Source organism: Chiloscyllium plagiosum, unplaced genomic scaffold, assembly GCF_037043375.1.
Source record: "Chiloscyllium plagiosum isolate Xiang-an unplaced genomic scaffold, Cpla_swu_hap1 HiC_scaffold_27, whole genome shotgun sequence".
NCBI lineage: Eukaryota > Metazoa > Chordata > Chondrichthyes > Orectolobiformes > Hemiscylliidae > Chiloscyllium > Chiloscyllium plagiosum.
This window is the reverse complement of record NW_028270165.1, coordinates 22,905,588-22,932,925: the sequence shown is the minus strand read 5'-3', so window position 1 is coordinate 22,932,925 and position 27,338 is coordinate 22,905,588. Positions and strand designations below refer to the sequence as shown.

Here is a 27,338-nt window from a genome sequence, read left to right as displayed (position 1 = left end):
CTGAAGGAGGATCCCCGGACCCGAAACACCTCCTCACATTCCTCCCGACACCAGCTGCCGGACCTGCTCAGCTTTTCCAGCGGCTCCTGTTCTTGTTCCTTCAGCCACCGGCGCCATTTCTCTCCCACACTCAGTAACTGTGCCTCACCGCACGCATGCTCACTGCCAGGGGCCCATAGAGAGGTTTCTCGATCGCATGGGATCGTGGGAATTCAAGGTGCCATTAATGTCATGAAATCCAGTATCCTATATGCCTTCTTAACTGTCCTATTCACGTGTTAGTGAAGTACACGTCAGGGGCAAATCTTTCATCGATTTTAGATTTATATATTGAGTGGAACATTACAGTTGCTTAACTCTAAACTCTAGTTCCAATTCAGTGTCAGTATAATTGCTCTTTGTCTGTTCTCAAATTAGCACCGAATCAATGCTCTCCATCTGACTCTTCTTAACGTTGATTTTCTTTAGTTTGCAGATTCCAACACTCTGTTTCAATAATTTATTAAAATCTACTTCTGGTACATGGGCGTCGCTGGCTGGCCAGCGTTTGGTTCTCCTTGAGAATGTGGTGGTGAGCTGCCTTCTTGAACCGTTGAAATCCACATCCTGTACGGTGACCCACAGCGTCTTGAGGGAAGGAATTCCAGGATTTGGACCAGTGACACTGACGGAACAGTAATACATTTCCAAGTGAAGATGGTGAGTGTCTTGGAGAGGTACTTGCAAGAGGTTGTGTTCCCATGTATCTGTTTTCCTGGTCCTTCTAGATGGAAGTGGTTGTTAGTTTGAAAGGCAATTTGTAAGGTGCTTTGGTAAATTTTTGCAGTGCGTCTTGTAGGTACTACACACTACTGCTTCTGAACAGTGGATATGGTACCAATCAAGCAGGCAACATTGACCTGGATGGCATGAAGCGTTTCAAATACAGTTGAAGCTGCAACCCCATCCAAGCTAGTGGGGAGTATTCCATTACACTGCTGACTTGTGGCTTGTAGAAGTTGGAACACGTTTTGGAGAGTCAGGAGGTGAGTTACTCACTGCAGTATTTCTGGCCTCTGACCTGCTCTTGTAGCCACTGTGAATATATGGTTCATCTAGTTGAGTTTCTGTTCAATGGTAAACCCCAAGGATGTTGATTGTGGGGTATGTAGTGACAGTAACATTGTTGATATCACAGGTCAGTGGTCAGATTATCTGTTTTGGGGATGAGTCCTTATGTGACATTTGCGTGGCATTCATGTTACTTGCCACTCATCAGCCCATTGGATATGGTTAAGATCTTGTAGCATTTCAAACTGAACTGCTTCAGTTTGTGAGGAGTTGTTTATAGTGCTGAACATCTGCAATTATTGCAACATCTCCAATTCTGAACTTATGATGGAGGAAGGTCATTGATGAAGATGGTTCGGCCTATGAACTCTTGTAGAGTTGTCCTGATGCCGAGATGACTGACCTCCACAAACCAGAGCCATCTTTCCATGTGCTAGGTATGACTTAACAATTAAGACATATAAAACTAATTGAAGGAATAGGTATGAGACAACCCTCTTCAGGGTGTCTCCAGTGCAGGTTTTTCTATTCTCGAAACCAATCTGATAAATGTTGACATTCATCAGCCTTTTGATCTTGGCAGTTTCCTTTCCCTCCAACATTTGTTTCAAGTTAGCAAGTTGAATTAATCTGCATTTTTCAGGAAAATGTTTCACAGAAGGTAACATTCTTCATATCTGTGTAATTTTCCATGGGAAAACTGTCTATAGTCCACCAGTTGGAGAGAATTTCTCTGAAAAGGTTTGTCAAATGCCCTGCTTCCACAAGACCCAGTGTTCCCAAAGTTGAAGTACTTTTAACAGCCCCTTTATATTTTCCAGAATTCCCATGATAGGAGACATGTGCCACTTGAACGTGTGGTTGGGGAACTGGTGCAGGAAGCAAGGATTTAAGTTCTTGGATCACTGGGGTATATTTTGTGGTAAACATAAATTCTACAAGAGAGACGGCTTGCACCTTAATAGGTTAGGGACCAGCATTCTGGCAGGCAGGTTTTCTACTGCAACACCGCTACATTTAAACTAAGTAGCGGGGGGGGGGGGGGGGGAGGGGACAAGCTGGATGTTTAAAAAGGAAATTGAAGGGAAAGTTAGAATAAGAGAAGTCAAGAAAGACAACTGTATTAATGAGGCAGAAAACTCAGAAAGGCATCATGCTGTAAGGTTGAATGAAATAAGGGTTGATGGGAAGGGTGAGAGCAGTAACAAATTAAAAATACTATACATGAATGCATGAAGCATTAGACATAAGATGGATGAGCTTGAGGCTCTTTTGGAAATTGGCAGATACGATATTGTGGGGATAACTGAGACGTGGCTTCAAGTGGACAGGGCCTGGGAAATGAATATTCAAGGATACACGTGCTATCGTAAGGACAGACTGACGGGCAGAGGGGGTGGGGTAGCCTTGTTGGTAAGGGACGATATTCAGTCCCTTGCGCAGGGGGACGTAGAGTCAGGAGATGTAGAGTCAGTGTGGATAGAGCTTCGAAATACTAAGGGTAAAAAGACACTCTTGGGAGTCATCTACAGGCCCCCAAACAGGAATCTGGATGTCGGATGTAAGTTAAATCAGGAGCTGAAATTGGCCTGTTGCAAAGATGTCACTACAGTTGTTATGGGGGATTTTAACAAACAGGTAGACTGGGAGAATCAGGATGGTATTGGGCCTCAAGAAAGAGACTTTGTGGAGTGCCTCAGAGATGGATTCTTAGAGCAGCTGGTGCTGGAGCCGACCAGGGCGAAGGCAGTTCTGGATCTGGTATTGTGTAACGAACCAGAATTGGTCAGAGACCTCGAAGTGAAGGAGCCATTGGGAAGTAGTGACCATAATAGAATTAGCTTCAATCTGCAATTTGAGAGGGAGAGGGTACAGTCGGAAGTGACAGTACTCCTGTTGAATAAAGGGAATTATGGAGCTATGAGGGAGGAGCTGGCCAAAGTTCAATGGTGCAATACCTTAGCAGGGATGACCGTGGAGGAACAATGGCGGATATTTCTGTGTATAATGCAAAAGTTGCAGGATCAGTTCATTCTTAAAAGGAAGAAAGATCCCAGGAGGAGGCATGGGCGGCCGTGGCTGACGTGGGAAGTAAAGAAACATATAAAGTTAAAAGAGAAAAAGTATAACATAGCTAAGATAAGTGGGAAAACTGAGGACTGGGAAGCTTTTAAAGAGCAACAGAGGATTACTAAGAAGGAAATACGCAGAGGAAAAATGAGGTACGAAGGTAAACTGGCCAAGAATATTAAGGAGGATAGTAAAAGCTTTTTTAGGTATGTGCAAGGCAAAAAAATGGTTAGGACAAAAATTGGGCCCTTGAAGACAGAAACAGGGGAATATATTACTAGGAACAAAGAAATGGCAGAGGAATTAAATGGGTACTTCAGATCTGTGTTCACTTGGGAAGACACAAGCAATCTCCCTGAGGTAACAGTGGCTGAAGGACCTGAACTTAAGGGAATTTATATTTGCCAGGATTTGGTGTTGGAGAGACTGTTAGGTCTGAAGGTTGATAAGTCTCCGGGGCCTGATGGTCTGCATCCCAGGGTACTGAAGGAGGTGGCTCGGGAACTCGTGGATGCGTTGGTGATTATTTTCCAGAGTTCAATAGATTCGGGGTCGGTTCCTGAGGATTGGAGGGTGGCTAATGTTATACCACTTTTTAAGAAAGGTGGGAGAGAGAAAGCAGGAAATTATAGACCAGTTAGTCTGACCTCAGTAGTGGGAAAGATGCTGGAGTCTATTATAAAGGATGAAATTACTGCACATATGGATAGTAGTAACAGGAGAGGACAGAGTCAGCATGGATTTATGAAGGGGAAATCATGCTTGACTAATCTTCTGGAATTTTTTGAGGATGTAACTCTGAAGATGGACGAGGGAAATCCAGTAGATGTAGTGTACCTGGACTTTCAAAAAGCTTTTGATAAAGTCCCACACAGGAGGTTAGTGAGTAAAATGAGGGTGCATGGTATTGGGGGCAAAGTACTAGATTGGATTGAAAATTGGTTGGCTAATAGGAAACAAAGGGTAGTGATAAACGGCTCCATTTCGGAATGGCAGGCCGTGACCAGTGGGGTACCGCAGGGATCCGTGCTGGGACCACAGATTTTTACAATATATGTTAATGATATAGAAGATGGTATCAGCAATAACATTAGCAAATTTGCTGATGATACAAAGCTGGGTGGCAGGGTGAAAAGTGATGAGGATGTTAGGAGATTACATGGATGTTAGGAGGTGACCTGGACAAGTTAGGTGAGTGGGCAGATGCATGGCAGATGCAGTTTAATGTGGATAAATGTATGGTTATCCACTTTGGTAGCAAGAACAGGAAGGCAGACTACTACCTCAATGGAATCAATTTATGTAAAGGGGCAGTACAGAGAGATCTGGGTGTTCTTGTTCACCAGTCAATGAAGGCAAGCATGCAGGTACAGCAGGTAGTGAAGAAGACTAATAGCATGCTGGCCTTCATAACGAGGGATTGAGTATAGAAGCAAAGAGGTGCTTCTGCAGCTGTACAGGGCCCTGGTGAGACCACACCTGGAGTACTGTGTGCAGTTCTGGTCTCCAAATTTGAGAAAAGACATTCTGGCTATTGAGGGAGTGCAGCGTAGGTTCACGAGGTCAATTCCTGGAATGGCAGGATTACCTTACACTGAAAGACTGAAGCGACTGGGTTTGTATACCCTTGAGTTTCGAAGATTGAAAGGGGATCTGATTGAGACGTATAAGATTATGAAAGGATTGGACACTCTGGCAGTAGGAAACATATTTCCACTGATGGGTGAGTGCCGAACCAGAGGACACAGCTTAAAAATACGGGGTAGACCATTTAGGACAGAGCTCAGGAGAAACTTCTTCACCCAGAGAAGAATGGAATGCTGTGTGGAATGCTCTGCCCCAGAGGGCAGTGTAGGCCCACTCTCTTGATTCATTTAAGAAGGAGTTGGATAGAGCTCTCAAAGATAGTGGAATCAAGGGTTATGGAGATAAGGCAAGAACAGGATACTGATTAGGAATGATCAGCCATGATTATATTGAATGGCGGTGCAGGCTCGAAGGGCTGAATGGCCTACTCCTGCACCTATTGTCTATTATCTATTTTACCCACCACAAATCTCCTGAAACTGGGTGCACGACAAAAGTCCAGCAGGTAGATTATCAGTAAAAAGGTCTGGTTTCAATCATAGATTTATAGACATCTAGAGACATACTGCACGGAAACAGATCCTTTGGTTCAACTCATCCATGCTGACCAGATGTCCCAAGCTGACCCAGTCCCAAGTTCTAGCCTTGGCCCATATCCCTCCCAGATGCCTTTTAAATATTGTAATTGTACCCATCTCCCCCACACACACCACCCTCTGCATAAAAAGATTGTCCTTGAGGTCACTTATTCCCTTCTCGCTACCCACAGCACCTCCTCTCTGTTCCCCACCACCCTCAGCATCCCCTGTCCATCCACAGCTCCTCCTGTCCATTCCCACCCTGCCACCCACAGTGCCTCATGTCCATTTCCCTCTCCCCACCCTCTGCCCCCCCATCCATCCTCTTTCTCTCCCCTCACCCTCCGCTCTCCATCTGTTCCCTGTCCATTCTCTCTCTCCACCAACTCTCTGCTGCCCATTCTTCCACCGCCCCCACCCTCTCCTTGCCACTCATTCTCTCTCTCCACCCACCCTCTGTCCCCGTCCATTCTCTGTCTCTCGTCACATTCTGCACCCCACACCATTCTCTTTCCTGTCCCCCCCCCCAACACTCTACCCCCACATTCTCCCTCTCAGACCCTTCCCCCCATTCTCTGGGTCCCCCACGCTCTGCCCTGCAGGCCTTTCTCTCCCCCCCAAGTCCTTCTCCTCTCCCTCACCCTCTGCTCCCCTGTCCATTCTCTCTCTCTGTTCTCCACAGCTCCACCCAGCCCCCATCCATTCTCTCTCTATTCTCCCCAGCCCCTGTCCATCCTCTTTCTGTTCTCCCTAGCCCCACCCTCTAGCCCCCATCAATGAGAGGAAGAAATATGGTTGGTGGCAGGGAGGAGGAGGAGATAGAAAGATAGTGAGCTTATTTGAAATTGAATTCCCCAATGTTGAGTCCTCCCAACTCTACGCAGCCTGGGCGGAAGATGAGATGTTATTCCTCCAATTTGCAGTTTGATTCATTGTGGAAAGGGAGGAGGCCAAAGATGGTTATGTCAGAAAGGGAGTGGGAAGGGGAATTAAAATGGCTGGTGACTGGGAGATCCGGTCGGCCTCTGCGGGCCCAGGTACGATGCTCGGTGAACTGTTCCCCAAGTCTCCCCGATGTAGAGAAGTCTACAATTGGAAAACACATGGCAAATGCAGTACCACAATGTAAAAGTATAGCCTCTGCTGTGAAAAAAAAAGCAGAAAGGAGGTGTATTATTTAAATGGTGATGTATTGGGATGTGGAGCAAGTGAGGATTGCAGATGCTGGAGATCAGAGTCGAAAAGTGTGGCATTGGAAAAGCACAGCAGGTCGGGCAGCATTCAAGGAGTAGGAGAGTTGATATTTCGGGCATGAGCCCTTCATCAGGAATGATGTGTGAATGTACAAAGGGGGCTCAGCGTCATTCCACACCAGTCAGTACCAGTTGTCAGACAGGTGCAGCAAGAAATCAGCAAGGCAAGTGGTATGTTAACAAGAGGAATTGAGTTCAGAAGTGGGGATTTCTTCCTGCAGTTAGGGGGTCATTGAATGTATTCAAGGCTGAGTTCATCTGATTTTTGAACAACAAAGAAGTGGATGTTTATGGGGGAAGGCAAGGAAATGGTTTTAGAACAGTTTCAGTCCAACTAGTCCATGCTGACTATGTTCTCAAACTAAATTAGTCCCAACTGCCTGTGTTTGGCCCATATCCCTCCAAACATTTCCTATTCATGTACTTGTCCAAATTTCTTTGAAACGTTGTTACAGTACCTGCATCCTTCCTCCGGACATTTATTCCACACACAAACCACGCTCTGTGTTTTTTTTTAAGAAAACTGGTGCCCCTCATGTCTTTTTAAAATCTTTCTCCACTCACCGTCAAACTTTGCTCCCTAATCTTGAAACCACCCTAGAGAAAGGAGACCCGCTGTTCTCCTCATCTATATCCTTCATGATTTTATAAACCTCTATAAGGTCACCTCACAACCTGCTGTGCTCCAGTGAAAAAGTCCCAGCCTATCCACTTCGATGTAGTTAGATTCATATCCAGTTATGATCTGTTCAATGCTGGTGCAGGCTCGAAAGACCAAATGGCCGAATTCTGTTCCCAGTTCTCTCACTCTGTGTCCAGGACAGCAAGAGACTATAAGACATAGGAGCAGAAAGTAGGCCATTCAGCCCATCAAGTCTGCTCATACCATTCAATTGTGACTCATAGGTTTCTCAATCCCATTCTCTTGCTTTCTCTCCATAACCCTCGATCCCCTTGGTACTCAAGAACATATGTCTCAGTCTTAAATGTACTCAGTGACCTAGCCTCTCCATCCTACTGTGGCAATGAATTCCATAGATTCACCACTATCTGGCTGAAGAGTTTTATGTTTATCTATGTTCTAAAAGGCCTTCTTTTTACTCTGAGGCTGTGCCCTCGGGTCTGAGTCTCTCCTACCAACGGAAACATCTTCCCAACGTCCACTATGTCCAGGCCATTCAGTATTCTGTGTGTTTCAATTAGATCTCTCCTGAGTGTGGGCCTGTTAATCAGCATGAAGCAGACCCTTCAGGATGAGGTACAACAGGGATTAGGTTCGGCAAATGGAAAGAGAGTATGTGGGATGGAGATTTTCAGCTTCTCGGGAATAAGAGAGGAAAGAGAGTTCATTATAAATTAGAATTGTTCAGGTGGGCCAATGGGCCAAGGAGTGGCAGATGGAGTTTTATTTAGAGAAATGAGAGGTGTTGCATTTTGCAGTTGTATAAGACATTGTTTAGGCCACTTTTGGAATACTGTGTTCAGTTCTGGTCTCCCTGCTATAGCAAAGAGGTTGTGAAACTTTGGAAGTGGTTGGAGAAGATTTACAAGGCTGTTGCCATGCTTGTGACCTACAGTGAGAGGCTGAAGTGGCCAGGGATATTTTCCCTGGAGAATTGGAGGCTATGGGGGTGATCTTATAGATGTTTATGAGGGGCATGGATAGGGTAAATACCCAAGCACTTTTTCCCAGGGTAGGGGAGTCCAAAACTAGAGGGCATATGTTTGAGGTGAGAGGGGAATGATTTAAAAGGGACGTGACCGGCAAGGTTTTCATGCAGAGGATGGTGCAAGTGTGTAACAAACTACCAGATAATGACAACATTTAAAGGCATCTGGATAGGTACATGAATAGGAAGGATTTAGAGGGATATGGGCCAAATGCGACTAGGTTAATTTAGGATATTTGGTTGGCATGAGAAGCTGGGCCGAAAGGTCTGTTTCCATGCTTTATAACTCTAATCAGCTTTGCTGAAAGCAGAAGAGTCAGAGCACTTTCAGAGCAGCTTTCAAAGATGTTTTGCCCTTACTGGGAGCAATAGACAATAGGTGCAGGAGTAGGCCATTCTGCCCTTTGAGCCTGCACCACCATTCAATATGATCATGGCTGATCATCCTTAATCAGTATCCTGTTCCTGCCTCATCTCCATAACCCTTGTTTCCACTATCCTTGAGAGCTCTATCCAACTCTTTCTTAAATGAATCCAGAGACTGGGCCTCCACTGCCCTCTGGGGCAGAGCATTCCACACAGCCACCACTCTCTGGGTGAAGAAGTTTCTCCTCATCTCTGTCCTAAATGGCCTACCCCTTATTTTTAAGCTGTGTCCTCTGGTTCGGCACTCACCCATCAGTGGAAACATGTTTCCTGCCTCCAGAGTGTCCAATCCTTTAATAATCTTATATGTCTCAATCAGATCCCCTCTCAGTCTTCTAAACTCAAGGGTAGACAAGCCCAGTCGCTCCAGTCTTTCAGTGTAAGGTAGTCCCGCCATTCCAGGAATTGACCTCGTGAACCTATGCTGCACTCCCTCAATAGCCAGAATGTCTTTCCTCAAATTTGGAGACCAGAACTGCACACAATACTCCAGGTGTGGTCTCACCAGGGCCCTGTACAGCTGCAGAAGAACCTCTTTGCTTCTATACTCAATCTCTCTTGTTATGAAGGCCAGCATGCTATTAGCCTTCTTCATTATCTGCTGTGCCTGCATGCTTACCTTCATTGACTGGTGTACAAGAACACCCAGATCTCTTTGTACTGCCCCTTTACCTAAATTGATTCCATTTAGGTAGTAATATGCCTTCCTGTTCTTGCCACCAAAGTGGATAACCATACATTTATCCACATTAAACTGAATCTGCCATGTATCTGACCACTCACCTCACCTGTTCAGGTCACCCTGTAATCTCCTAACATCCTCCTCATATTTCACTCTGCCATCCAGCTTAGTATCATCAGCAAATTTGCTAATGTTATTACTAATACCATCTTCTATCTCATTAATATATATTGTAAAAAGCTGCGGTCCCAGCACTGATCCCTGCGGTACCCCACTGGTCACTGCCTGCCATTCCGAAATGGAGCCGTTTATCACTACTCTTTGTTTCCTATCAGCCAACCAACTTTCAATCCAAGTTAGTACTTTGCCCCCAATACCATGCGCCCTAATTTTGCTCACTAACCTCCTATGTGGGACTTTATTAAAAGCTTTTTGAAAGTCCAGGTACACTACATCTACTGGATCTCCCTCGTCCATCTTCAGAGTTACATCCTCAAAAAATTCCAGAAGATTAGTCAAGCATGATTTCCCCTTCATAAATCCATGCTGATTCTGACCTATCCTGTTATTTCTATCCAGCTGTGTCATAATTTCATCCTTTATAATAGACTCCAGCATCTTTCCCACCACTGAGGTCAGACTAACTGGTCTATAATTTACTACTTTCTCTCCCCACCTTTCTTAAAAAATGGTACAACATTAGCCACCCTCCAATCCGCAGGAACTGATCCCGAATCTATCGAACTCTGGAAAATAATCACCAATGCATCCACGATTTCTCGAGCCACCTCCTTAAGTACCCTGAGATGTAGACCATCAGGCCCCGGGAACTTATCAATCTTCAGACCTAACAGTCTCTACAACACCAAATTATGGCAAATATAAATTCGCTTAAGTTCAGGTCCTTCAGCCACTGTTACCTCAGGGAGACTGCTTGTGTCTTCTCCAGTGAACACAGATCTGAAGTACCAATTCAATTCTTCTGCCATTTTTTTGTTCCCCGTAATATATTCCCCTGTTTCTGTCTTCAAGGGCCCAATTTTAGTCTTAACCATTTTTTTGCCTTTCACATATCTAAAAAAGCTTTTACGATCCTCCTTTATGTTTTTGGCCAGTTTACCTTCGTACCTCATTTTTTCTCTGTGTATTTCCTTCTTAGTTATCCTCTGTTGTTCTTTAAAAGCTTCCCAGTCCTCCATTTTCCCACTTATCTTTGCTATTGTTATACTTTTTCTCTTTTAACTTTATATGTTTCTTAACTTCCCTCGTCAGCCATGGACACCCATGCCTCCTCCTGGGATCTGTCTTCTTTTGGAATGAACTGATCCTGCATCTTCTGCATTATACACAGAAATATCTGCCATTGATCCTCCACTGTCATCCCTGCTAAGGTATTGCACCATTGAACTTTGGCCAGCTCCTCCCTCATAGCTCCATAGTTCCCTTTATTCAACAGAAATATTGTCACTTCCGATTGTACCCTCTCCTTCTCAAATTGCAGATTGAAGATTATTGTATTAGGGTCACTACTTCCCAATGGCTCCTTCACTTCGAGGTCCCTGATCAATTCTGGTTCATTGCACAGAACAAGTTACAGTGAAATCTTTAATTTGTGGGACAGCAACTGAGTGAATGAGTACATCCAGAATTTTAGTGGAAAGTGGGAATTCATTGCACTGTGGGCATGAAGTGCTTTAAGGTTTACCGGCAGTATGTACAGTGTGCTGAGTGGGGAGCTGAGTGAAGGGTTAGGTGGGTTCTTGTTTTAAACTGCTCATTTCTTTCAGCCTCCAGCATTGTATTTCCACTGCTGTACATCAGAAGAAGTGAATTAGTCACTGTTATCATTAGAAACCTTACGGTTTTCAATACCTCATTGTTTCCTGAGCATTTTAAAGTTTACTGACAGCAGCGGGGTTTAGGCCGTATTCACTGGAAACGATGAAGCAGACAGATAACACACATACGAGAGGGCAGGGTGGGACATGTCTTTTGATTTGGTGGAAGGTGGGAGGTTCTGCGCGCTGTGATCCGGGGCAAACGCGATTGCAGTAAATCATTCAATCTCTACAGTGTGGAAGTAGGCCATTCAACCCCTCTGAAGAGCATGCCATCCCGACCCACGCCCACCAGCTCCCTGCCCTGTCTAGTAGTTCCTGCTGGAGGATGAGACTCGGCCATAAAATTAGGGGGAGTAGATTTAAGGTAGAGATGAGGAGGAGCTGTTTTTCCCGGAGAGTAGTTAATCTGTGAAGGGTGAGGGTGGATTGGCCATGCTACATTGCCCCACATGGTCCAGGGATGTGCAGATCAGGGTGGATTCGCCATGTTAAATTATCCATAGTGCCCAGGTATGTGCAGGTGAGGTCTATTCGGGGGGTAAATATCGGGCAGGAGGGGAATGGATGTGGGTGGGTTACCCTTCGGAGGGTCGGTGTGGTCCCATTGGGCCGGGTGACCTGCTTCTACATTGTGCGGATTCTCTGAAGGGAAAGGATTTTTGCAAACTGCGCAGGGCAGTGCGGGCCGTTAATCCGGAGCAGGCGCAGTGCGGAGCAGCCGTTCGCCCCGCCCCTTCGTCTCGTCACGCCCCGTCTCGCAGGCCGTCGCTCGACACTTGCTCCTCCCACTGGCCCGACCGCGCTCCGCGTCTGTACCCGCCTCTCGCTCCACCCAGTGTTCCCGCCCCTGACCCCGATCGTCACTCCGCCCCCCTCCCCGCTGCTCGCTCCTCCCCTTCCTGTGTCTCCCTCTGCCGCCTCGACCCATCGATGACGTCACAACGCGGAAGTGGCTCTGCTCGGCTCAGAGTAAAACCCTTTCGCTGGGCAACTCTTCAATCTCAGAGGGAGAAAATCTGTTCACTGGTAGCGACTGGAATGAATCCAGGGAGGGCACAGACTCTGCAAACTCATGTATGTGTCTTAATTGCCCGGGTGAGATGGGACAGAAGGATAGGGTGGGGCTGTTTTCCCCAGCCCGCGCCAGAATCTTAGGGGTAACCTTATAGACTTTTATAAAATCATAAGGAGCATGGATAGGGTAAATAGACATGGTCTTTTCCTTGGGGTGGGGGAGTCCAGAACTAGAGGGTGATTGGTTTAGGGTGAGGGCGGCGGGGGAGGGGGCGTGGAGATTTAAAAGAGACCTAAGGACGCAACTATTTCACGAGGTTTGGGCGGGTGTGAATGTGTGTACGGAATGACCTGCCAGAGAAAGTAGTGGAGGCTGGTACAATCACAGCATTTAAAAGGCATCTGGACGGGTGTATCAATGCGAACGGTTCAGAGGGACAGGGAACACGTGCTGGCAAATGTGACTAGATTAATTTAGGCTATCTGGTCAGCACAGAAGAGTTTGACTGAAGTGCCTGTGTCTGTTTCTGTGTGTATCTGACTCTGGCTTTCCACTAACGTTTGCCACGTCTGTATGTTCAGTTTCTCTCTCTGGTGTCGGTGTTAATACCTTGATGTCTCATTATGCTCCCCTTCCTGGGGATATTAACCATTTCTTGAGGTTGTTCCTCAAGAAGCTGCATTGCAGGTTCATCCTGAATTGGCACACTTTATTTTGCTTTCCAAATCAGACCTGCTCACTCTCAGCATTATGCCAATGACGTGAAAGATATTAACTTTCAGGTGGAGTTTCAGAGAGATAAGTCTTAACGTTTTTGCTTTTCTGCTCGTGTAAGATCCTGAATCAGCACCTTCAGGAGAATTAGTTGAAGGGGAGAGAGAGAATGGGATGGCGCTTTCAATTTTGTGGAATAATAAAAGAAAAGAATGTTCTCCAGAAAGCCGAATCGCTTGTTCTGAATTTCTACCCTGGACTGACAGTGATGACTTTTATATTCTCTTTTTACAGCGTTTGAAGATCTGAAGACAGAGGTTTCAAAATCAACTGTAACGTCAACTCTCCTGCTCCTCGGATGCTACTTGATGTGCTGTGAATTTTCAAGTGCCGTGCTTTTTGACAGTGACTCTCCAGAGTCAGCAGTCCTCACTTTGGTGTCAATGTCTGACGGTCACTCAATCCATCAGGACCACAACGATTTTGACTGCGATTCTGTGAGAAGGAGCAAAGCTTTTTGGTTCCTGTTCGAGTACATTTCCAGTATCAGTGGGACTGGATGAGAGACCTACTGTTGCAGTGCACTGAGTGTGGAGCGTGTAACAGCTATACCGCCTGTTAAGAGGAAATCACGGTGCGAAGGGGCTCTCCATGCGTTTGTGTGCGGCTGAAGCTTCGGCCATGGAAAAACCTGAGGAATCCCGCCCTGTGGAGAAACCATGGAAGTGTGGTGACTGCGGGAAAGGCTTTTATGTCCCATCTGCCCTGGAAACTCATCGGCGCAGTCACACCAGAGAGAGGCCCTTCAGCTGCCCTGAGTGTGGGAAGGGCTTTACCCAGGCCTCTGCCCTGCGGACTCACCAGCGGGTCCACACAGGGGAGAGGCCGTTCCCGTGTCCCGAGTGCGGGAAAGCCTTCAGCAATTCCTTCAACCTCCAGACACACAGGCGACTCCACACTGGTGAGAGGCCGTTTTCTTGCTCCGAGTGCAAGAAGGCATTCAGACATTCCTCTGACCTGCTGACCCACTGGCGGGTCCACACAGGGGAGAGGCCCTACAGCTGCCCTGAGTGTGGGAAGGCCTTCAGCAATTCCTCCCACCTGCTGACTCACCAGCGGGTCCACACGGGGGAGAGGCCGTTTACCTGCCCCAAGTACGGGAAGAGATTTAGTCAGGTGAGCAACTTGTGGAAGCACCAGCGTCTCCACACTGGGGAGAAGCCCTTCAGCTGCCCTGAGTGCAGGAAGGCCTTCAGCAGTTCCACCACTCTGCTGACCCACCGGCGGATCCATATGGGGAAGAGGCCATTCCCCTGCACAGAGTGCGGGAAGGCCTTCAGCAATTCCTCCATCCTGCTGAGACACCAGAGGGTTCACACAGGGGAGTGGCCCTTCAGCTGCCCTGAGTGCAGGAAGGGGTTCAGCGATTCCTCCAATCTCCAGACCCACCAGCGGATCCACACTGGGGAGAAGCCCTTCGGCTGCACAGAGTGTGGGAAGGCCTTCACCCGCTCCTCCCACCTGCGGAGGCACCAACGAGTTCACGTGCCATTGCAGGGTGATTGAAGGAGCAACAACCGAGTGCCATTAGGGACTGGACTATCAACCCAGTTCCGGGGACTCCTGAGTTTGAATCCAGCCGCAGCAGATCACGGAATTGGAATTCGGTCAGAAATCTGGAGTTCAGAATCTGATGATGAAGCCATTTTTAGGGTGGGGTGAAATTGCTGAGTGAGGCAATACTTCCTCCAGGTTACGGCTGTACCAAGGATCCAATTACAAAGGACAACTTGGTGATGACCAACAGTAAAGAAAGTGAGGTAGGATGGGGTGGGGGGGGGGGAGTTGAGAAGTATGCGCGCTTTGACCTTGAGCTGTTTAAAAAGCAGCTACTTTTTCTACACCTTTTTGCTGGGGGGATCTGAAGCTGTAACAAAGTTGGGTCGCAATAAAGATTACCTGAACTTACTGCGGGCTCAGACTCTCATTGAAAACTTTGAGCTCCAAGAGGTTTTTTGTTTTAAAGCTGTTCATTTCTTTCAGCCTCCTGCACTAAGTTTTCAATGTTGTGTATCAGGTGGAGCAGTGAATGGGTAGCTAGTATCATTAGATATTGTAAATTTTTCAGGAGTGCAGGTACTGTGTTGTTTCATTGGCATTGTAAAGTTTACTGGCAGCACTGGGAGGTATGGGCTGTGTTCACTAGAAATGATGTGGCGGTGCCAGTATTGGACTGGGGTGGATAAAATTAAAAATCAAAAAAGACCAGGTTATAGTCCAACAGATTTATTCGGAAGCACGAGCTTTCGGAGCGCCGCTCCTTCCACAGGTAGCTGTGGAGCAGGATCATAAGACACAAATCTTATCGGAAAATTCATAGTGTCATGCAACTGATGCCTTTTAGAATGGGTTGCAGGTTTCAGTTCATTAATATGTAAATCCAAGAACAACATCTTGTCATGTTCTTGAGATGACTTATGGTTTTATATTTTTTTTAAAAAGTGACACCTCAGCTCACACAATACATTAAAGTTGTGAGGTTCGAGTCTGTCAGTATCCCAATCTTGAATCAGACTAGTTCTGTTTTTAAAGTAGGAATATATAAAATATTATATGGATTGACTGCCTGTAGATTGTGCGCTTTGTGAGCAAAATTGAAAGTATCTGCAAATATAATTCTGCCAATACAAATTCACTCCATAGAGTTGTGTGTGTGTGCATGTGAGTTTGTGTGTGAGAGTGCATGTAAGAGTGTGTGCATGCTTGGTAAAGTGTGAGTGTGATGGAGTATAAGTCTGTGAGTGTGTGAGCATGTTAGGGTGTGCGGATATGAGAGAGGTATGAATAAAAGCAAGGGATTGCATTTTACTAAAACGAGGAAGGACAGGACTTGTATAGTTAAAACGGAGACCTGGGAGGGTTCAGATACATAGTTATGCAACCTGCAAAGAACTGGTAGACTGGATGGTTAAGAAGGCATTTAGCACCATTGCCACCCAGACCCACCCCCTTACTTCATATTTCTCATAGCTAATCCACCCTACCTTGCATATCCTGAACAATAAGGGTAATTTAACATGGCCAATCCAGCCTAACCTACACCGTAATCTAAAAACTACCTTCTCAAGAATGTAATTTAAATGCACAACATTTCTAAGAAAAATGTCCGTCTGACTCAACCCTGGGACCCAGACAGAATTCACACCTATTGTTAGAAAAGCTGTGCATTTGAATGACTTTCTTGAGAAGGTAATTAAAAACAAGTTCTGGAATTAACATGCCAAAGAGCAGAAACCCATTCTAAAAGATGAAAGATTTAATCTAAAATTGTTTAATATATCACATCTCCATGACACTGGACTCCTTTGGCTATAAATGCCATGATCATGATCTCATTCTCCACAACCAACCTGATAAAAGAGTGGTGCTCCAAATGTTAGTGTTTCCAAATAAATCTGTTGGTTTATAACCTGGTGTTGAGATTTTTAACTTTGTCCAAGGAAACACGTGTAGTGGGACTGGTAACAGTTGTTATTTTGTGATCTGTTCCTCCTGAAATTTCTTCTCTGCGCAGGCACGGGTGAACAGTCTGTTTTTGTGCTTTGTGCGAGATCAGGCTAGCAGCTTTGAAATCCTTTAAAAGAAAACTGTAGGTCAGCAATCGTATTTCGAGAATGGTACTTCCAGCTCTGGTAGTCCTGTTGGGTCACCAGAGAGGGACGGAGAGAAGATGTCACATCTAAAAAGCAAACCGAAAAGTTGTTTTGTTTGTTCCGTCAGTTGAGTTGGTTCTGCACTCCGATGAGACTGGAAACTGATTTTAATGGATCAGAATTGAACACTACAATGGAACCCCTTAAATTTCAAGAACGTTGAAAGGGCAAATCAAACTGTAACCTTGGAGAGAGATGCATCACCTTGGGTGATCCAAATGAGACATTGTTACTGATCACTCCATTTCAGAGTGCTGCTCTTTCATCAGGTGGTCGTGGACAGTAAGGTCATGATCACAGAATTTATAGCCAAAGGAGTCCACGGTCATGGAGATGTCCTTCACTAAACAATTTTAGATTAAATCTTTCATATGCTAGAATGGGCTTCTGTTCTTTGGTAAATTAATCCCAGAACTTGTTTCAAATTACCTTCAAGAATGTCATTTAAATGCAGAGATTTTCGAACAACAATGTCAGTCTGACTCGATATTGGGACACAGAATTCACACCTATTGTTAGAAAAGCTCTACGTTTTAATGACATTCTGAAATGGCTGATCTTTAACATTGAGAATAGTTGCATTGATATATTCAGAAACATTGTTAACATTTGAAAGCATGTTCACTTTTTGAAAAGAGGTGCTGAAATCTTTCTGAAACTTGCATTGAAACATGCGTAGTTAGGCCACAGCCCAAGACAGGCTGTAAAGGATGAATGGCCTAATCCTAGTTTTGTGAAATTGAATCTGACTATGTAGAAATAGAGTCATAGAATTGTAGAGCACAGAAGCAAACCCTTCAGTCCAGACAACCAAATATCCTAAATTAATCTAGTGACCCATTTGCCAGCATTTGGTGCATAGCCCGCTGATTCTTTTCTATTCATGTCTCCAACCAGATGCATTTTTTTCTTCTTCAGCTAATTAAAGTTGGAGAAGCCTGAAATCTTTAAAGGATTTCCTGCAAAACACTTTTATGCAAGATTTGGTTCAGTGGTGGATTTTCCAAAGCTTTGTTATTGTAGTTTTCAATTTGTCAAAAAAACTTTCAGTTGTTGTTGTCCAAGGCAGAGTAAATATTCATTTAAGATATAATTGAGATATATACATTCTTTACAATGTTTTTCCATCATTACCAGTGATTGTCCATCATTTGGTACATTGAGCATCATCTTTTTGTGATTCAACAGATATGATTTGAAGTGAATTCTGCAAGATACTTTTGTATTTTATCTAACTTTGCTTTGTATTAAAGATTTCCTTTGTGACATTGAGATATTTTAATTAAAATGTATAATAATGAAACAGCTAATTTATTCTGAAATTATTTCAATTAGTTGGTCGATTGCCAAATAATAGCTGCATAACTGTTGTAAATGTTGACACCCAGGAAAGCTATTTTGTTTAATATATTTCCTTTACAATCATTTTATAAAATCTTTACATTTTCAAATGAAATAAAATTTGCAGTGTTTTATTAAATGGTTGAAAGTAACTTTGCACTTAATTGCTCCATTTGGGATTAAACATAGATTATTTTTATCAAAATCATATTCACAATTTATGGTGAGTGTATTAACAAACAAATGTTCCCATTGAATTGCCTCAAACACAATTTGAAATTCTTGAATGAGTTGAATAAGGGGTACACTGTGAATATTTATTGCGCATTTCTGAAATTCTCTGCACTGCCATTGCATTTGGTTAAACAAGATATGTAACCCTCTTCATAACTTTGTATTTCTTTGATATTTCATTTGCTATTGCTATTGCCCAAATAACTTCATCAAATGCCAAAACGTTTTTTAAGCTGTGAATTTTCGGTCTGATAATGTCATTCAGTTGTGAACAATCTGAAGATTCAATTTAAACACATATAAGAATGTCAAAAAGATATTGATAATAGAAAGTCAACATGGAGAATTGCCAATGAAATGCAAACCAAGGCTGCTCTTAATTTGGTACAGACTAAATCGCAATCAAAATGATAAGAATAAGTAGAAATAAGGGCATTGTGCACAAACTGTTTGTAGTGAGTTCAGAATTTTTCTGATCATTTAATTCTGACACATGTAGTGTGCAGCTCTTATTTGTTCATGGAATGTGAGCATCACTGGCAGAGCCAGTATTTTTCATCATCGCCTCTTTCCCTTGAAAACCTGACTGCTAAGCACCCATATGAATATTGGGTGAGGACACAATGAGGTTGAGTTGCAAGGCCTACTGTGGCATAACAAATTATACTGGCTTACACTGCACCCTGACAAGACAGATTTTTGGGAGGAGAACAAAAATTGGAATTCCTACTTAAATATTGATGCTCCCATTTATATCTCTCAAAAAGATATTGTTTGCTCCATAAATTTGTAATGGCTCCTTTGTTCAATTATTTTCCTGCATCCGCATATATCTCGAATCATTTTCTTTTCAAGAATTTTGTATTAACGTTTGCCACTGACTGCTGCCATCATCCCTTCAAGATCATTCCAAATCATAATAACTTGCTTATTTTCTTAAAAATTAAATCTTACCCCCCGCGCCCCAGCCCAAATCCCTTTTCTTATAAAGTGGCTGCACTATTTCGAACATGGTCACACTTTCTAAATATTACCATGTACTTTTAATTATGAGATTTCAATGCGTCTTTTTAAATATAAAAATGCCCCTTCAAATGTAGTTATGCCCTTTAAATGTATTGTGTTCCTCTAAGTGCAATCTTGCCCCTCGATAATGTATACTTACCCCTTTACATATGACTGTCTCTTAAAGGGTCATTTCTATTTATAAATAAGGCAACGTCTCTTCGAAATGTAGATTCAATTAGATATGACTGCGTCATTTTAGATTAGATTACATTACAGTATGGAAACAGGCCCTTCGGCCCAACAAGTCCACACCGACCCGCCGAAGCGCAACCCACCCATACCCCTACATTTACCCCTATACCTAACACTACGGGCAATTTAGCATAGCCAATTCACCTGGCCTGCACATCTTTTGGACTGTGGGAGGAAACCGGAGCACCCGGAGGAAACCCACGCAGACACGGGGAGAACGTGCAATCTCCACACAGTCAGTCGCCTGAGTCGGGAATTGAACCCGGGTCTCTGGCGCTGCGAGGCAGCAGTGCTAACCACCGTGCCACCATATCAAGATATCCCTTTGAATGTAATTTTGTCCATTACAATCTATATGCAGAAATAGCCTGTTAAATGTCCACGTCCCTTTTAAAATGCAGATTTCCCGCATCAGGTAGCAGCAGTTGTAGCACGAGGTGGCTGTTGCTTGGTGACGGTGAGGATCCCTGGCCCCGCCCATCCCCCCTGAGCTGATGTCACGCGGGGGTGAAGGCGGTTGGGAGGAGAAGGCGCTCGAGCGGGGAAGCGGCGGCCGTTAGGAAAATGGCGCCATGCGGCCCGGGGCAGACACCCGTCACTGGGCACCGCCGCCTTCCTGGCGCAGCTGCTGTGTCACGGCCACACCGGCCGGCTGTACAGCAGGCAGGAGCCGGTGAGCATTCTGGAGGCGGATGCTCCTCAGTCATTGAAGGGGTAGGACCTGTTGAGAGAATGGTTAGTGAAGTGTGTGATGTACTGAGCCTTATTAACATGGATATAGTTTGTAATTTGTCAAAGTATACATTTTATTATTTAGAATGGTAGAGATGTACAGCGCGGAAACAGACCCTTCGGTCCGACCCGTCCATGCCAACCCGATATCCTAAATTAATCCGGTCCCACTTGCCAGCACTTGGCTCATGCCTCTAAGCCCTTCCTATACGTATACCCATCCAGAGACCTTTTAAGTGCTTTAATTGTAGCAGCCTCCACCACTTCCTCGGGCAGCTCATTCCATTCTCGCACCACACTCTGCATGGAAACGTTGCCCCTAAGGTACCTTTTATATCTTTCTGCTCTCACCCTGAACCTAGGCCCTCTAGTGCAGACCTTCACCCCCTACACTAGGGAAAAGACATAAGAAAGTTGAGCAGCCAGACAAAACGGAAAAGCCACAAAATATCGAGCCAGATGGGGAAAAAAGTTGTGGTTCTACCTTTTTTTTTCTCCTATTGGCATTTGGACACTTCAAAATCTGTCAATAATACCAGCATCACCACTGAGCATATTGCATACGTTCCTCTGTGTCAACAAGCATTGCGCATGTTCCCTGCTTTGGGTGTCACCCTTGTTCAGGACTGGGGGTGGGTGTTGGGAGAGCTGCAGAACAAGGGTGTGCTGGGAGCAGGGTGGTGAATTAGGGATAGGTGGAGACAAGTAGAGGGTACAAACTGGTTGGTCACTGGGAGGAAGGAATCTGGTTGGGGGCAGGGAGGGGTGGGGGTGGGGAAGAGCCTGGGAAGGGATTCGAGAAGTGGGGAAGGAGGTTATTTGAAATTGGAGAACTCAGTGTTGAGTCCTCCAGGCTGTAGGCTGCCCAGGTGGAAGATGTTGTGGTGTTCCTCCAATTTGTGGTTTGGTTTGTTGTGGCAATGGAGGCAGTCTAAGATGGTCATGTCAGAAATGGAGTGGGAAGGGGAATTAAAATGGGTGGTGATTGGGAGGTCCGGTCGGCCTCTGTAGACCCAGCTGTGACACTCGGTGAACTGTTCCCCACGTTTACCCTCTGTCTCCCGAAGACCACAATTGGCAAACACATGGCAAATACAATACCCCAATGTGAAGTTAGAGCCTTTGTGGTGTTTAAAAAAGCAGAAAAGAGATGCATTGTTTAAATGGTGACATATTGGGATATGGAGAAAGTGAGGACAGCAGATGCTGGAGATCAGAGTCGAAAGGTGTGGTGCTGGAAATGCTCAGTCAACACTCGATGAGCAGGAGAGTTGATGCTTCAGGCACGGGCCCTTCATCAGGAATGACGTGTGGATGTACAAAGGGGCCTCAGCGTCCTTCTACAACAGTCAATGCCAGTTGTCAGGTGCAGCGAGCAATGCAAGTGGTATATTAGCAAGTGGAAATGAGTTCAGAAGTGGGGATGCCTGCCTGCAGTTAGGGGATCATTGAATATATTCAAGGCTGAGTTCATCTGATTTTTGAACAAGAGGAGGATGTTTATGGGGGAAGGTGAGAAAATGGCTTTTAAGACCAGGACAGAACAGTTAGAGTCATACAGAATAGAAACAGACCCTTCAGTCCGACTAATCCATGCTGACTGTGTTCTCAAAATGAACTAGTCATACCTCCCTGTGTTTGGCCCATATCCCTCTGAACCTTTCCTATTCATGTACTTATCCAAATGTCTTTTAAATGTTGTTACTGTACCTGCATCCACCACTGTGTCGGGATGTTCATTCCACATACAAACCACACTCTTTTTAAAAAAAAATGCTGCCCCTCAAGTCTTTTTAAAATCTTTCTCCTCTCACCTTCAAAGTTTGCTCTCTAATCTTAAAATCCCCACCCGTGGGGATTGACACCCACCATTCACCTCATCTACCTCCCTCATGATTTTATAAATCTCTAAGGTTACCTCTCAACCTCCTGTGCTCCAGTGAGAAAAGTCCCAGCCTATCCACCGAGATGTCGGTAGATTACTTTGGTGGAAAGTGGGAATTCATTGCACTGTAGGGATGAAACCCTACCCTATCCAGACATTTCTGGTGGTGGATGAGACCAGGCCACATAATTTGGAGGACTGGATTTTGGACAGAGATGAGGAGGAACTATTTTTCCTGGATAGTAGTCAATCTATGGAATTCTCTGCCCAAGGAAGCAGTAGAGACAGCCTCATTAAGTATATTGAAGACACAGTTGGTTAGGTTTTTGCATGATAGATTAATTAAGGATAGTTGGGATAATGCAGGGAGGAGGAGCTGAGACAATAGACAGTTTTACCATTATTTTAATGAATGGCGGAGCAGGCTGGATGGACCAAATGGCCTACTCCTGCTTCTATTACTATGAAACAATAACCCTGCATTTCCCATGGCTAATCCACCTAACCTGCACATCCCTGGACATGATGAGCAATATAGCCTGGCCAATCCAAATCAAGGCTGGTGAGCAATGTAGTGATGTGGGAAATGAACATCAGAGAATGATAGAAAGGGACAAGGAGAGTAAATATACCAGCAATCAAAACTGGATTCTGAATGATCACAAAAATGGAAACAAAAAGTGGTGTTTCTGCATGTGTGCTGCACTGTAACAAAAGTAAATGAATTGTCTGCACACATTGACGAGAATAATTATGATCTGAGACTCCTTACAGAAACATGGCTTTCGGATGACAAGGATTGGATCCTGAATATCGAGGGGGTAGTCAAATGGGAAGCTAGGTAAAGGTAGAGGGTTGCCACTGCTAATTGAAGCACTGACCAGAGGATAGTCTGGTGTCCGCTCTGATTTCAAGTCCTCATTTCTCTGTCCTCTGATCTTCCTGTTCCCACAGAATAAGATGTCAGTCTATTCTCAGTTCTACTGGATTTCTGCTGAAGCTTTGACCCCCACCCCCTCTTTTTACACCTTCTGGAACAATAAAATATTCAGTCAGTCAATTAAAGCCCAATGCACAATCTCCCAGTCTCCCAACCAACCAGACACAAAAGTGTAGTCATAGCAGGGAATCAAACAAGAAAAATGAAACAACATGAGAAACAAATAGGTGCTAGTGCTTAATGTCTGTTCATTAGGAAGCAAACCAGAAATAGGACTCTCCCAGGATTCTGATTGTGCCCAACTTGAGGATCGTCTCTCCCTTACATCGAACTGTTAGTACCCAGCTATGATTTACAATATTTACACCAGAAATGAAGCATCTTATCAAATAGAGATAGACACGTACAGCACGGAAGTAGACTTTCTCTCTCGCATGCGCGCGTACACACAAGTCCATGGGGGTGAATTTTTATTTGCAGATACATTCTATTTTGCTTAAAGATGCACAATCTGCAGACAGTCAATGCATATAATATTTTGTAAATTTGACTTTGGAAATAGAACAAGGTTTGGACTCTGACCTCACACATTTAATGCTTTGTCTGAGCTGAGATGTCATCTTCTGTTACAAAACCTTAAGTTATGTTGAGAAGTGCCTTACAGGAAGTTGGAGATTTACATATTAATGATGCCTGCAACCCATTTGAAAAGATGGAAGAATTAACAATCCAGGTTTATTCAATATATCATTTCAGTGGCAGAACACTGCAATGTTTTTCCATAAATTCTGTCCCTTATGATCTTATTCTCCACAACCACCTGATGAAAGAGTTTTGTGCCAAAAGCCAGTGCTTCCAACTAGCTTGGTGTTATGTGATTTTTATTTTACTCCTGTTTATTTTTTTTTACTCCGTTTTTTTTTAACCCCACACTAACCGTGGTAGTGCTTATTTTTTTCCCCAGCACCCATGGTGTGTGTGTGCAGGTATGAGACACAGTGAAAGATACAAAGTGAACGAATCTTTATTCAATTTCCATCACCAGGAAGATAGGAAAACACCTGAGTGGCCAGTGACAAGCAGTGCCCTTCACATCAAAGGGCAGCGCTGTGTGATCAAAACAGTGAAGGGGAGGGTAGGGACTAAATCAAAATAGAGTTGGAGGGGGAAATAATGCACTCCACTCCCTGCGGCGCCCACCTCTCCCTGATCACTCCAGGGTGTTGATGGACACCGCGTGCTCCTTCTCCAAAGACAGCCGGGCCCTAACGTAACCACGGAAGAGGGGCAGGCAGTCGGCCCTAACGACCCCCTCCACGGCCCGCTGCCTGAACCTGTTGATGCCCAGTTTAGCCAGGCCCAGGAGCAGACCCACGAGGAGGTCTTCAGACCTGCCCTCCCTCCTCCGTACCGGGTGCCCGAAGGTCAGGAGCGTGGGACTGAAGTGCAATCAAAAGCAGAGGAGGAGGTTTTTTAAGAAAATCAAAAAGGGAGTGCAAACGCTCACACCCAATATATTATGTGATTTTTAACTTTGTCCAGGTAAGGGTGGATTGGCCATGCTCAAATTACCCATAGTGCCCAGGGATGTCCAGGTTAGGTGCATTAGTCAGGGGTGAATGTAGAGAAATGGGGGTCGGGGAGTTACTTTCTGGAGGGTTGGGTGGACTCGTTGGGTCAAATAACCTGCTTCCACACTGTGGGGATTCTCTGGAGAGAAGAGATTTCTGCAAACTATGCAGGGCAGCACAGGTGTCTCCATGTGAGTTTATGCGTGAGTGTGCTTTTGCATGCGTGCTTGCTTGGTGAAGTGAGTGTTATGGAGTATCAGCCTGTGCGAGGGTGAGTATTGGGGATGTGTGCGTGTGTCAGAGAGTATGTGCATGTGTCAGAGAATATGTGCATGTGTCAGAGAGTATGTGCATAAGAGAGGTGTGGATAAAAGCCAGGAGTTGCATTTTGCTAAAACAAGGAAGGGCAAGAGGGTCTTCAGAGGCTGACTAGATGTCCCAGTCACCACCCATTTTAATTCCTGTTCCCTCTCCCTTTCTGACATGACCAGCTTTGGCCTCCTTCATTGCCACAACGATCCAATCCACAAATTGGAGGAACAACACCTCATCTTCCACCTGGAGTTGTCTAATTTATCCCCTCCTATCCCCCAACTCCCTTCACGGCCTCTGCCCCTCCCATTCACTCTTCCCTGCCACCAACCAGATTCCTTCCTCCCATCGACCATCAGGTCGTCCCCTCTGTCTTCACCAATCCCCACTTCAACACCTTGCCTCCAGCACCCCTTTATCTGCATCTTGTTCTACACCCATCCCCGATCCGGAAGAAGGATTACACCTGAAACGTCGACTTCTCCACCTCCTGATGCTGCCTGGCTTGCTGTGTTATTCCAGCCTCCTGACTGTCTATATTGTCAATCGAGACACAGACCTGGATCAACTGTTCCAGAGTCTGTCCCCTCCCTGGATTCACTCCCTTTCCATTCAGTTGCTGCAAGTCAACAATTGAACCCCAGAATGAAAAAATACATTGAAAAAGTGGGTGAGAAAAGAGAGTATTGTACTCACAGATGTTGGACAGAGGAAGAAAGTTGCAGTCTGGGGTGAAGCTCAATCTTCATTCAGAGAGAGGAGCAGCATCTGTAATCAAATAGACAGAGTCATAGATGTACAGCATAGAAACAGACCCTTCACTCGAACCTGTCCATGCGGAGCAGATATCCTAACCCAATCTAGTCCCACTTGCCAGCACCTGGCCCATATCCCTCCAAACCCTTCCTATTCATAAATCCATCCAGATGCCTTTTAAATGTTGCAATTGTACGAGTGTCCACCACTTCCTCTGACAGCTTACTCCTTAAATGCACCACACTCTGCGTGGAAAAGTTGCCCCTCAGAACTCATCTTTCCCCTCTCACTGAAAACCTATGTCTCTAGTCCCCTCCCCCCTCCCCCCTCCCCACCACTGACTCCAGGGAAACGACCTTGTCTATTTATCCTCAGCCTCTACCCTCCAGAGAAAATATCCCTGGCTTACTCAGCCTCTCCTTGTAGCTGAAACCCTCCAACTCAGGCAACAGCCTTGTAAATCTTTTCTGATCCTTTTCAAAGTTTCACAACATCTTTCCGATAGAAAGGAGACAAGAAATAGATGTAACATTCCAAATGCTGCTTAACCAATGTCCAGCACAGCCACAACGTGACCTCCCATACTCAATGCTGTGACCAATAATGGAAAGCATACCAAACACTGCCTTCACTATTCTGTCAACCCGAGACTCCATTTTCAATGAAGTATGAACCTGCACTCCAAGGTCTCTTTATTCTGCAACACTCCCCAGTCAGTCCTGCCTGGATTGCTTGACCAAAATGTATTTCTCTAAATTAAACTCCATCTCCCATTGGCCTATCTGATCAATTCTAATGTATAGTGAACTCTTTTTCTCTCATTCTGCAGAAGCTGAAAGTCTCCTTCCTCCATACCCTCCCTTGATGCTGCCTGACGTGTTGGGCTTTTCCAACACCACACTCTCGACTCTGATCTTCAGCTTCTGCAGTAGTCATTTCTCCAACATTTCCAGAGTCTGCCCCTGCCCCCCCCCCCGATTCACTCTCTTCCGTTTCAGTTGCTGCAAGTCAACAACTGAAGCCCCGAATGAAAAATAAATGGAAAACGAGGGTGAGAAAAGAGTGCCATACTCACAGATGTTGGACAAAGGAAGGAAGTTAGTCTGGGGTGAAGCTCAATCTTCATTTAGAGAGAGAGGAACAGCAGCAGCTTCAGAAGGACATGGTCCACCTTCCACATTCAGACAGTAGGGGGGCTCTGATTGGCAGGAGGATAAGTTTCCTTCCAGTCCGCCAATGCTCTCCATTGGTCCATGAAGGTCGCGAGCCATTTCCGGGGACAGCGACGGGCATGCAGTTTTTGCTGACACCGGCTAACCCGCACAGACCTTGCTGACACCGAGGAGCATGTGCAGTATGCTCTGGAGATGCTGCTGTTACTGACAGATTTTAAGTGGTCAAATGCTAATAGGGAAAAAAAAGAGTAGAGCCACAATTTTGTTCTCCTGTCGCTTGACGTAACCGTACATGCTCGTCGCTATTTTTGCTATTTGTCTTACTGACACCACTCATGATTTTGTAAGTCTCAATAAGGTCACCCCTCAACCTCCTGCACTCCACTGAAAAAAGTCCCAGTCTCTCCTTATAATTCAATCCCTCCAGTCCTGGCAACATCCTGGAAAATGTTTTCCAAACCCCCTCCAATAGTATTCTTCCTATTACAGGGCGACCAGAACTGTACTCAGTACTCAAAGTGGCTTCACCAACA

At 45.1% G+C, this 27,338-nt stretch overlaps 2 protein-coding genes and 1 long non-coding RNA gene across 5 annotated transcripts in view; 2 read left to right on the top strand and 1 right to left on the bottom strand.

Annotated features, from left to right (window-relative positions):
- The first annotated feature begins 559 nt into the window (after positions 1–559).
- LOC148143434 (uncharacterized) lies at positions 560–14,711 on the top strand. 3 transcript variants are annotated; one of them, XM_087974176.1, is made up of 2 exons: positions 560–699; positions 13,181–14,711. In XM_087974176.1, the coding sequence occupies exon 2, from the start codon at positions 13,538–13,540 to the stop codon at positions 14,450–14,452; it is 915 nt and encodes a 304-aa protein (XP_087830302.1). In that variant the 5' UTR covers positions 560–699; positions 13,181–13,537; the 3' UTR covers positions 14,453–14,711. The 3 variants fall into 3 exon arrangements, with proteins under 3 accessions (XP_087830302.1, XP_087830303.1, XP_087830304.1); XM_087974177.1 differs by lacking the exon at positions 560–699 and adding an exon at positions 12,127–12,231; XM_087974178.1 differs by lacking the exon at positions 560–699 and adding an exon at positions 12,274–12,314.
- Positions 14,712–19,655: 4,944 nt separating this feature from the next.
- The window catches only part of LOC148143415 (uncharacterized), a 753,683-nt gene continuing 746,000 nt past the window's right edge, over positions 19,656–27,338 (top strand). Inside the window, exon 1 of the mRNA XM_087974188.1 lies at positions 19,656–20,107. Coding sequence (XP_087830314.1) covers positions 19,999–20,107 — 109 coding nt within the window. The 5' untranslated portion in view covers positions 19,656–19,998. The remainder of the gene's footprint in view (positions 20,108–27,338) is intronic.
- On the bottom strand, positions 20,068–27,031 carry LOC148143433 (uncharacterized). The gene is made up of 3 exons (XR_015751221.1): positions 26,706–27,031; positions 25,571–25,642; positions 20,068–20,155 (listed from the first exon to the last, which is right to left on the bottom strand). It is a non-coding gene; the product is annotated as an uncharacterized LOC148143433 (long non-coding RNA).

Excerpts from the sequence above, each read along its gene's own strand:
- LOC148143434 (XM_087974176.1), top strand. The coding sequence starts at position 13,538 with ATGCGTTTGTGTGCGGCTGAAGCTTCGGCCATGGAAAAACCTGAGGAA.